Source organism: Hyalella azteca, unplaced genomic scaffold, assembly GCF_000764305.2.
Source record: "Hyalella azteca isolate HAZT.00-mixed unplaced genomic scaffold, Hazt_2.0.2 contig15757, whole genome shotgun sequence".
Taxonomy (NCBI): Eukaryota; Metazoa; Arthropoda; class Malacostraca; order Amphipoda; family Hyalellidae; genus Hyalella; species Hyalella azteca.
This window is the reverse complement of record NW_025945596.1, coordinates 1-11,978: the sequence shown is the minus strand read 5'-3', so window position 1 is coordinate 11,978 and position 11,978 is coordinate 1. Positions and strand designations below refer to the sequence as shown.

The 11,978-nt window shown below is 40.2% G+C and overlaps 1 protein-coding gene across 1 annotated transcript; it reads right to left on the bottom strand.

Moving 5' to 3' along the window:
- Nucleotides 1–230: 230 nt before the first annotated feature.
- On the bottom strand, nt 231–10,807 carry LOC108677001 (NAD kinase 2, mitochondrial; the record flags this gene model as incomplete). The annotated part of the gene is made up of 5 exons (XM_018165145.1): nt 231–533; nt 9,119–9,286; nt 9,645–9,762; nt 9,998–10,110; nt 10,436–10,807. Coding segments are annotated over 5 exons (1,074 nt in total), but the record flags the coding sequence as incomplete, so codon positions are not given.
- Between the last annotated feature and the right edge of the window lie 1,171 nt (nt 10,808–11,978).

The window sequence follows — 11,978 nt, the reverse complement described above, 5'->3', positions numbered from 1 at the left end:
TTAAGGATTGGAACTTGTCATTATAAAACAAGTATCAAACATTACGATGTAAATTAAGACAAACTGATCAGACGCTATACTGTCAGACTCTAGAACCGCATACGTTCATGTGAGGAAATTGATTGTCATCACCCAATGATGTCAGGTCATGAACAATACTGGCATATGAACTCCTTATATATGCATTCCAAGCTAGGCATTCAGGTGGAGTGCGCCCCCCCCCCCAGTGTTCATGATCTTCCGCACAGTGAAGTGTTGATGATCTTTGTGAGGATGAAGAGCCCCCTGATCTTTGTGAGGATGAATAGCTGCATGATCTTTGTGAGAGTGAAGCGCCCCTTGATCTTTGTGAAGGTATAAAACCCCCTGATCTTTGTGAGGATGAATGGCTTCATGATCGTTTTGAGGTTGAAGTGCCCCTTGATATTTGTGAGTGAGATGTTTCTCGTGATCTTTGTAAGGGTAAAGTGCACTACGATCCTCGTGAGGGTGAAGTGTCCCTTGATCATTTTGAGGGTGAAGGACTCTTGATCCTTGTGAGATCAATTCGCGCGAAGTCCGTTGAGTGAGAACTGACGCCTCATAATTGCAATCTCCCCACACTCAATTAATTTGATAATTCACGTCCCACACGCTCGTAATTAATCAATTATTAGAAGGGAATGTGAAGCCGAATGACGGCTGCTCTGTTTAGACAACGAAGATCAAAAACTTGTCGGTGTTCAATATTCGAAGACAAAAGTTTTCTATAATTGCTTACGGAATGTACAAGAGGTAATTTTTCAAAAATTGAACACGATTCTAAAATAGCTAATTAAACTAATATATGAAACTTTGCAGCCTAATCCAGTCAGAGTCTTCACAGGTTGAAAAAGTGATACAAAAATACATTTCAAAACAAAGCTACGTTACACAAATGATAATGGACGATCAGTTCTTGATAAACTTGCCAGCTCATGCATTTATAATTTATATCGTACTACTTGCCTTACCGCGCTGGGAAACTGTCAATAAATCGGCAATTCCGAGCTCCCACGGATGCATTATTTTCTCGTTCCACCTTCCCTCAAGTAGTTCTGTGAATCATCATCCTCGTTAATTTCCTGAAAAACATTCATTTGACTTCCCGTCCGCTAACAGAAGTCACGTAGCAGCGCGGACTGCAAATCATCCTTCTCGTCTGAGCTAATGAATATTAACGCTCCCGATTGCATTATGGAAGCTCCGTGCATCAAGAAAACACAAAAAAACTCAAGCGTTCGAGTTTTTCAAATTTTGTTGGAACGAGAAAATCTGAAGCGCTGATTAGCATGCATACCACGGGCTTCAAAGGAAGCGGGCACGTCTGAGCTAGACGCTCGCTCAAAACTCAGGCTTCTCGCGATAGCCAGCGTGGAAAAATCCTAACAAATGAATCTCAAATTTCGTTTAAATTGGTTCCTTTTTGCAATGATTTAGATTAAATCCTTAGAATAATCGAGGAATAAACTTATATTTTCGTCCGTACAAATGAATGACAAGGCTAAAAGCGTGGACTTTCATACAATGTAATGTAAAAAACAGCAAATTTTGAGAGTTTTATAGATAGATTCATAGATCGACATCGAATCATCAGGAATTCCTCAAGCCCTTCCATCTGCAAATGTTTCATCCCTGATATGGTTAGGCTCTGTTCATGTGCTACTTAAAAAAATCCTCGAGTTCTTCGCGTGTTTCCAACTTTTCCGCTATCGCTCCAGAAGAAAACAGCACTTACCTCCGGCCGAAAAAAATCTCGTTACAATGGCATTTCAAGCCTTTTAGATCTGACTAATGGTTTGGAATTTAATTGAAATTCGCAAAGTTTAGAGAGGCTTTATCAGCTATAGAACGGAATTGCCGAAAATCCGGGCGACTTCGCAATTAACGAGCCATTATCTTATTTTTCGATAGCTGATTCGAGGAGTTTAAAAGAATCATTACGTAGTCTTTTTCGCAACAAACTGCTATTCAAGAGACTTGTTTTTTCCTGCCCATTGTAGGTCTGAGCGAAAAGCTCAACGGAGGCTTTGTGCAAGTTTTAGTTTATAGAAGCGCAGCAAAGAAGCTCAGCATTCAGCTCGTAGAGTTATTTGTTCGGAGCTTGAGGAACGTGTCGTGTCGGGAAGCGATAGCAGATGGAAGCAAGAGATACGTGAAGCCTGGAGCTTTCTTAACTGCGGTGCTTGGACTGACCGGAACTTGAAGGCAGCTTCACGGCCCCGTAAACAACAAATAATCTTCTTCAGTCATGGTCGTTTCGAAATGATTATTGGGGATGTTGAGACGCATCTTGGTTCAGAAAGTGCGTTCACTTTCAAGTAATCACTTCCGTTAGGACAACCGTAATTTTATTCATTTAAACCACGTCATAGCAAGCTTTTAATATAGGTCGGCAATACTTTTTTTTCAAATCATGATTCATTATAATAATGAATCATTATCAAGATTCATTATTATAGCATCTGAAGTAAAGCAAGTTAAGACATAACTTCCTTTCTTAATATAACTTTCAACGCAACACTGTTTACCCCCGCATAATATATACACTCAGCCCTGATCGTGATGCATCATAGCGACGCACTTAGCGAAGAGGCAAAAACCAAGGGCGGAGTGCAGCATTACGAGGCGCATCAGCGCGCGTCGTTAGAGCGTCATCAATCAGGCACTTTTGAGGCGGGCTGGCCGACCGTGCAGCATCTTAGCATCACTAAAACGCGGCGTGTTTAGCGCGCTAGGGCATCTTAGCATCACTAAAACGCAGCGTGTTTAGGGCGCTAGTGCATCTTAGCATCACTAACGCAGCGTGTTTAGCGCTAAGTGCATTAGCATCACTAAAACGTGGCGTGTTTAGCGCTAAGTGCATTTTAGCATCACTAAAACGCGGCGTGTTTAGCGCGCTAGTGCATCTTAGCATCACTAAAACGCGGCGTGTTTTGCGCGCTAGTGCATCTTAGCATCACTAAAACGCGGCGTGTTTTGCGCGCTAGTGCATCACTAAAACGTGGCGTGTTTAGCGCGCTAGTGCATCTTAGCATCACTAAAACGTGCCTTACTGAGGTTCCCAGCCCATTTATAAACTTCGTACCTGCGTTCACCGAGCTCTTGCCCTCGTGACACATATGGTGTAAAAGCTGTCGACTCGGCGTCTGAGACAAGCTCATAGTAACTCGAAGCTAATAGGTCTGCTGGTAAGCTCATGAGGATTTGTACTACTAACTACTCGCAGACATTACGAATGAAGTATCATAGTAACTCAGGAAGATGTCACAATAAAACAATACAAAAAGTTAGCAAAGAGTTAATGCTAATGCCGTTTGTAGTTAATGCCAACGAAACCATAGTGCAAGCTGCCCGATACACGCTGGATTCTATCAAAATTTGCACCATTTTTGTGTTGAGGTCTCGAACAGTTTGGTTCTGCGGTACTATATTTTCGGAGTGCAAAATCGTAACTTGTCAGGAAATATTGGTGCGTGGTTCATTTACTCATATATTTACTAAGAAGCTCGAAAAGACCAATGAATAGGTTAATCAACAGCATTGGTCAGGAGTTGGACTTGTGATGAGTAACGTGCCAGTTAGTAACGTTCAAGTTGGAGTTGTTAAATATCCATTATTTATTAGCAGGATATTGATAACACCACTATTACTGCACCGCTCACCTGTGTACCGCTCACCGGTGCTGCGATATTTCCCCAAATTCTCTTTGTCGTGACAAACTAATATCTCGTTGAATAAAGTCATTCACACGTAAAGCTGAACTAATAAGTCACATCAAGGTTCTCTTGAGAAAAAGAGAAGCCAGCTCGCTTCGCATTGCTGCCGAATATACATAAGCTAATAAATATAATTTTCCACAACTTATTGGAATACGTTTTACCTCAAGCCTCAACCAACATTCTAGTAAAAAAGCTCAGTCGTTTAAACTTCTTAATTCTCGATCACGTCGTTGGAGACCTTGTCCTCTAGCGGCCACGACCAGTGGCCAAGCTAAAAAAATCACGCAGTGCCGTCGAGGCGGAATTTTTCAAGTCCACGAGTCGGACGTGATCGCTTAGTCAATGTTTGCCGTGAGATGGCGGTGGGCCACCGGCTGTATCCGGGCAGTTTTTCTCGGGAACAGCCGCTTCAATTGCCTGTTTTACGGTCCAAATAGCGATTGCTCGCAAGCAAGGCCGCCGTTGCCGCACAATTGTCGGGATATTCTTTACTCTCACTTTTTTATGTTTAAAATAAAAGGGACAGTCGTGAAGTAGGTAACTGCCTTGACCCATAGAACTGCTGTCTATGCGCTCATTAAGCGACGTTTAGGAGTAACATTTAATACCGACGTCACTGACCCTCTCGTCTAAACGTACATTTACTACATAATCACCTTCGTTCCAGATTGACATCTTCCACTATGAAAATCGTTAGAGAAGGAAATACATTAAAATGTTTTAGTCTAGAATTATATCTAGAACACATTTACAGGGATTTTATACGGTTAAGGCCTTTCAGATTCCAAGGCAGACTCAGACACACTAACCACGCCTTCCATGTGATCTTTCACTAAGCACCGCACAGCAGATTTTTATTTTGCGTGAACCCTCTCTAACCCTACAATTTCCAGTCACGGTAATTCTCAATAACGAGATGAAGATGGCTTTGAAAGTCATACCAACTTCAGTCTTTATGTTCGGGCGACAGCCACGATATGATGATATGCCGAACGATGATACTACGGTGATGCTAAATTACATGTAAGCAGCAGGGTGGCAGCCCTGCAGCCGTAAATTTAACTCCTTAAACCATCCCCGTAGCAAACGCGTGCCCTCAACAACTATAGTCATGCTTATTGCTCAGCCTCGGAGCTCAAGAGCCGCNACCTGTCTCTTATACACATCTAGATGTGTATAAGAGACAGGTTAAGCATAGCAGAATTGTAGCAGTGAGTTGCGAGTTCGAGACCGCAAAATGCTGTGAATGTTCTGCGATAAGAATCGGCGACAGGCCCACGACCTATTTAACGCTGTAACTGCTATTGTTATTATTAAATTGAACCATTATGAAGATCAGATTTTAAAATTGGATTTCTAAATAATCGGTCGCCTAACTTGGTAATTTATCGAAGGTGAGGAGAATATTATCTTACCCGACTCTTAACCTACTTCAAATCGAAAATAATATGGCAACTGAAATTCAAGAAAGTACAAAACATGCAATATTCGAGCTAACTTAAAATTCAAACTTGATATTGATCATTAATAGTTATCGCAGGGCTGCATCTTGCATGACTCATCGCGAACGACGAGCACCTTTCAGATCCAAAGTTTCACAAATTCCCAGCAGAATTGTGAAGGCAAGGCAACCTGAGGTCAACACGCACTAACTTTACTCAACCAAGTGAAATAAATCCATCAGCGCTAAACAAAGGCTTAAACATTTGATATTTTAAATTAAAGTAAAAGCGTTGTTTCCAGCGTGTGATTAGCCATTCCATTTAGTCGACGAGAAAATGCGCTCTCTGTCACTCACTGCAGTGAGTACTGAGTTATATTTTTTTGTGAAAATAGACGGAGATGTTGAATTTAGACCCATGAACCCGGCTACCACCGCAACGATAAGCTCCGGCTGAGTGGATCAGATATAACAATAATATTAAAAATCTCCTTGAACAAACGATAAGTAACTGTAAAAATTCTAACTAATAATTCCCTTCTATTTAATTAACCAGCTGAGCATGTTGTATTTACTGTTAACTTGGTAACAGATTTATATATAAATTTCATCACTTGTTCATGAATAGAATATTTCGTCACATAGGACGCACTGCCGGCTGACTACTCATTTGTTGGGAAAAATTTCTCATGCAAACCAATTGAAAAGTTATCCTTTAATCTTATAATGTTTGATTTTGCCACTTTTTTTTGTTAACGCTCTGCCACACACGCCACATTTGAATGAACTTATCCTTTACTGAATTTCATGTCATGATATGTCGTTGCACTTTCTTGGCGAAGAAATATTCAGAGGCGCATTGCTTAAAGTTAAGACCGTGTTTAATTTATGCGTCGATTAAGATGTCCATTTAAATTGGTGCGTCACGTTTGCGTCCTATAATATCTTACTTCTTTAGCTACAACTTAATTGTCAAAGTATTATATCAGGAATTTTTGTGAAATTTAAATAGTGGAACTCTGGCATTCTAACACCTGTATCTTTTGCGGTTTGCAACCTTCCTGTTGTGTGGCCGCATTTAATGTCCCTGTAAATACTTAACCACATCAAATTTCACACAGAAGCACTGTGTTATGTGCACTAATTTTCCTTTAAATATGGTAAGCTGCAATAACTATATCATATTGTCATATTTACATAGCCTAATATTTGCACAGTGTTCGAGTGCCAGCAAGTTAATAACTTGCTTCATTTACCCAGTACATCGTCTTTAATTAAAAACTTCGTTGCGCCTTCGTCATACGAACCTGGACATTTCTTACGGTATTCGAGTAAAAAAGCCGTTATGACCTGGGACCTTTGAAGTGAAACATTTCCTGCATCAATGAAATCTAATTGAAATACCCAACTATCTTCAATTTGTTTTTCTCCTTTTGTTGTCGTTGTTGTTGTTGTAGTTGCCCATCCTGGTAGTGGCCTTTTGTAAAATTAAGTGCTTGAAATGTCTAGCAGAGGTTTTCCCCAGGGTAGGGAATAATTTCCTACAGTAGTACACATAAGGACAAGGGTTAATAAACGAAATGTTCTTTTCTGAGACGAGGTAAGGAATCTCAAATTCTATAACTGTTCAGTAGAACGGGCTCATCGCAGACATTAGTTTTCCATTCTATGTGCAAGGGCTTGAACTTATTTTAGGGATTTGCCCGCAAGAACATATTATTGCTTCATATTACTTGGCAACGATGTTGATGAAAACCGCTATCGCGAACGACAATGAAACAAAGTAATTTTTATTCCACACATTAGATTATCACAAATATAAAAAATCACAACTAGATGGCACGAAGGTGGTGAGCTGCTGGAGGAGTCCCCTTCGCGTCCACAGCAGTAGAGTGAATTTGGCACATCGCAAGACATCTCTCCCCATAATTTATTGCAAGACTTTTAGTCCAAGCCCACATAGACATCCTAATTAATACGAAATAAATAAACTTTCTTCTTCGCCAAATAAACAATAAGCCCCAACACATACGTTAACTAAATAGGAAATAAATTACGTGTAGTTACGCAGCGACTGTGAGCTGGTCGGGTCCATGGCTGCACACACTTCCTCCCGTCGATACTAGTCAACCAAGTCAATAAATACATTTAATAATTAATAAAAAATCATTGGCAAACTAAAAGCGCTTTAGAAAATAATCAATCTATTAAATACTGTATATATTAAGCATCTAAAGCTCAGCCTATACTTATAAATCTCTACAGTATACTTGAGGAACAACTGAGTTACTAAGATGGGCGCAAATAACGTCGTCGGTGCCGCGCCATATCCTAAGCAAGTAAGTTACTAAGATGCCCATAAGTAAGAACGCCCACGTGCAACGCCACATTGAGTAGAGTCCGCGTTGACTTTCAATAAAATTATCCCTATTAAAATCTCACATGCCCAGCATTATACGAGTACAACTTCGTCAGAAATACTTTGGTACAGGAACAAAAAGATTCCATTCACAATATAAAACATAAAACTCACCCGCAAATTCTTCAAATATCAAAATACTTAGAACGTAATTAAGGCAGTCGAACGCAGAGGAGTGGATCAGTTCAGAGTTTTTCGAAAATGACTTCCTCCCTTAAAGTCAAGTTAAGTAACAAATCATCAGAAAATCTATTTGTGCAGGAATTAGGCTGGTGCAGTTCCTACAGCTCAGAAGGAACCAGGCCTACAAACGTCAGTATACGGAGTACAAAAAAATTGCTTTGATCGTAAAATTGTTTACAAAAGTACAAGACGTTACGACCATGACGAATGAAAGAGAGAAAGACGTGTTCAGTAGTCGCCTGTGACGTGTTCAGTGTTTGTAGTAGAATACCTCGGCCACAAGTGTATCACTACGACCAAGTCTGTGACGTGTGCAGTGCTTGTAGTACGTAGAATACCTAGGCCACAAGTGCAACACCACGACCAAGTCTNGATCTTTCACTAAGCACCGCACAGCAGATTTTTATTTTGCGTGAACCCTCTCTAACCCTACAATTTCCAGTCACGGTAATTCTCAATAACGAGATGAAGATGGCTTTGAAAGTCATACCAACTTCAGTCTTTATGTTCGGGCGACAGCCACGATATGATGATATGCCGAACGATGATACTACGGTGATGCTAAATTACATGTAAGCAGCAGGGTGGCAGCCCTGCAGCCGTAAATTTAACTCCTTAAACCATCCCCGTAGCAAACGCGTGCCCTCAACAACTATAGTCATGCTTATTGCTCAGCCTCGGAACTCAAGAGCCGCAAACCACACTAGATCGCTTTGAAACATGACTGGTTTTGCACAGCACAGGCTTACATAATTCATGCCCCCTTAACAATTCTTAACCATCATGGCCCTACCGGCTTATTTGTCCCTCCCTCATTTTTAGGTACAGTATACCATTACCAATTTTTTATCAGGATTTCCTGCTGAATTAAAATTGTCTCGGATGTCTCGGCCTCCTGACGGCTGGCATAGTCTTCGTTCAATTAACCGAGTTAAGGAATCATAACTCGGAATTTCTAAATTTAAAAATATATACTATCAATATAGCCTGCATGCCAAATTTCAGATCTCTAGAGCAATGAGAAGTGGGCTAATTTTCGTTGTCAATGTTAACAACAAACAAACAAACGCGAAGCTGAGTAAAGAAAAACGTGTTAATATATCTATACAAGGAGTATTATAGTGAATGGAAGACAGTAACATCTTGTACTACCATGTGCAGTTTACTTTAATGAGTTCAGCTTGAGATAGCTCTTTATTCACTAAATATATTCCTGATGACTAAACTTACACATTTTATTTTAAGCTCCTCACGATTCTACCTCTAAACCCTTGACTTTTTTCTCCCGATTCACTGGACGTAATAAGAAATACCCCAGAAGAGCAGAGCACTTGCCTGCTCGAGGTTCTGCTCGGTGAGTTTGTTGACGTTGTAGGTCCAGGACGTGGAGCCTGTGCCCGTGCTGACGATGAGACCTGAGCACTTGTGCTTCCCTGGCGCCTGGTCGTCGAACTGCAACTCCAGGTACGACACGCGCGCTGATATGCACTCCCCGATGAACACCTGGTGTATTAACACGCGTGTGTAGCTTTATACATTAACACGCGTGTGTAAGTTTATACATTAACACTCGTGTGTAACTTTATACATTAACACTCGTGTGTAACTTTATACATTAATACTCATGTGTAGCTTTATACTTAACACTCGAGTGTAACTTTTTACATTAACACTCGTGTGTAACTTTTTACATTAACACTCGTGTGTAACCTGGTATATTAACACGCGTGTGTAACCAGATGTATTAACACTCGTGTGTAACCTGATCAAAAAGAAAGCGTGTCGCTCGAAGTGAAATCAAACAATCCCTCAAAATAGCGTTCAACTGAACAAAGTTAAGAAACAAACAGGATTTGCTGACCTCATTGAGAGCCAATACAGGAAGAACTCTTGTAGGCAGCGAGGGGTCAGCCTGGCCCCACTCTGACAAGGAGTGCCGCACATGTTCACTCTTCAAGTTTGCATCGATGTCCAAATATCTGAAAAGAATAAATATACTATCACATATATGCCTAGCACAACAAACATTGTGAAACAAACATTTGTTTCAAAAACATTGTGAAACAAACATTTGTTTAAAAAACATTGTGAAACAAACATTTGTTTCAGAAACATTGTGAAACAATCATTTGTTTCAAAAACATTGTAAAACAAATCAGTTATCATTTGGTCACAGTTAAAATAATTTGTTCAAAAATGGACACGAGTGTTCACCTGTACTCCGGGTTGAGGAGCTGCTGGTCGTGCAGTTCAATCGGTGCTTGGTAAATGTGTTCACCGCGCAGTGTTACTCTGATGCGGGATCGATACTGCCATCTGAACAGCCCCTGACAAAAAGAACTAGTTTTCATTTAGCTTATAGCCCTTGTTTTTAAAATTTCACTAATGTATTAAAACATTAATAAATAAAAAAGTATATGCGGGATCGATACTGCCATCTGAACAGCCCCTGGCAAAAAGAACTAGTTTTCATTTAGCTTATAGAACTCATCTTGAAATTTCACTAATGTATTAAAAACATGAATAAATAAAAAAGTATATCTAGAAATCAGGTGATGTAATATCAGGGTTTAGGGGTTCGAATATGCATGGAAAAAAATTATCATTGTGATCTTTAATTTCAACAGGTTGAGTAAGAGACCCAATACTCACTCTGCGTAACTGAGCCACAGCAGTTCTGGGAGAAGCTGAATATTTCTCAGGAAGACAGAGCTGCCCCTTAGAGCGCGTTGGGTCTGAATTGAAGCCAATGACAGGCTTGCTTCTGTCACGTATCCTTGACGCCGCTAGCAGGTAAGTGCCGTCACCTCCCGTAGTGACTACTGCATCAGCCCACGCAATGAGAGCATCGCAATACTCAAGGCGGTTAACAACTTTGGTCTCGATTCCAGCCTCGTCAAAGGCCTGAACAACAGCTTGCTCCACTCTCTGGAAATAAAGGCAAGATGGTAAGAAGTTGCAAGAGACGAACGCATACTTCTGAAAATAAGGAACGACTTGATCATGGCATTCAAAAAGCACTGGCTATAATTTTAAGAGGTGGCATTTCAAATGCACTGGCTACAATTTGGCGGGGAATCTCTGTGTAAGGGCATTTTTTTCAGTCATTCAACTGTGTACGTTTGTCTGCCCTATACCTGTCTCTTATACACATCTAGATGTGTATAAGAGACAGTACCTCGGCCNGATATATATCTGTCTCTTATACACATCTAGATGTGTATAAGAGACAGGTGTATGTACAGTAATACACGTACGTGCATTGCCGTGCGACGCCAGGATACGTTCACGTGAGATCGCGCATTCAGTTTCAAACTTATTTTGGTGCACGGCACATTTATTTCACAACGAATTACAACGCACTGTGGGCATAGTGAAAATGATAGCACAAATTCCATGCACGGTGCGCATCTTCCTGCTTATGGTCTTCACGGCCTGCAGTTATGCTTGTGAAAGTTTTAGTGACCATTCATACGATCAGTGATGGCTGCCGGCATAGCCACTTTGTCTGCATGATCGTCTCTAACAATTGATCAGATTGGGATAGTCCAGCACAAACTACATCATACATGGTCCATTGACTACAGACAGCTCATTTTATATGATGAAATTTCTCACCTGCCTACATCTTTCTAAGCACCATTCTAAAATACTGGGCAAAATTTTTCAGAAATTGCAGATAACAAAGACCATTTCATGAGGCAAAAAGTACCAAAAAGTCACAGGCATAATGTGCCAATTTTCCTTGATTGTTAAGAAAAAAATTGGTAATGGTGATTAGACCAGGTATAATTGCTCTCAATCATGGACACTTTCATTTCATTAAATTCTCCAGTTAGGTTCCTGAGTAAGGCAGTAAATTAAAGTTTAACAAACTCATGTCTTAAAAAATCTGTTAGTGGCCAGAAACAGAAAATTAAATTTTTTCCACTCTAATCCACAATGCTTTGAAATTTTTAATGTTCCTGGAATGCTAGATTTGTGAGACTACCTATTTCCATATGAATTAAAATAGGTATAGAACTTTGAAGTAAAGAGATTATAAATCTTATAAAATTAATTTTAGAGCCATAAGCTATTCATAATTCAAGTAATAGTCAAAGTTTTTCAAACTTGACTACTTATTAATGACAAAGACGTGATTCCATTTATTGGAGCCGTGAATACCATACCCAGGTAGTGAAAAGCCATTTAT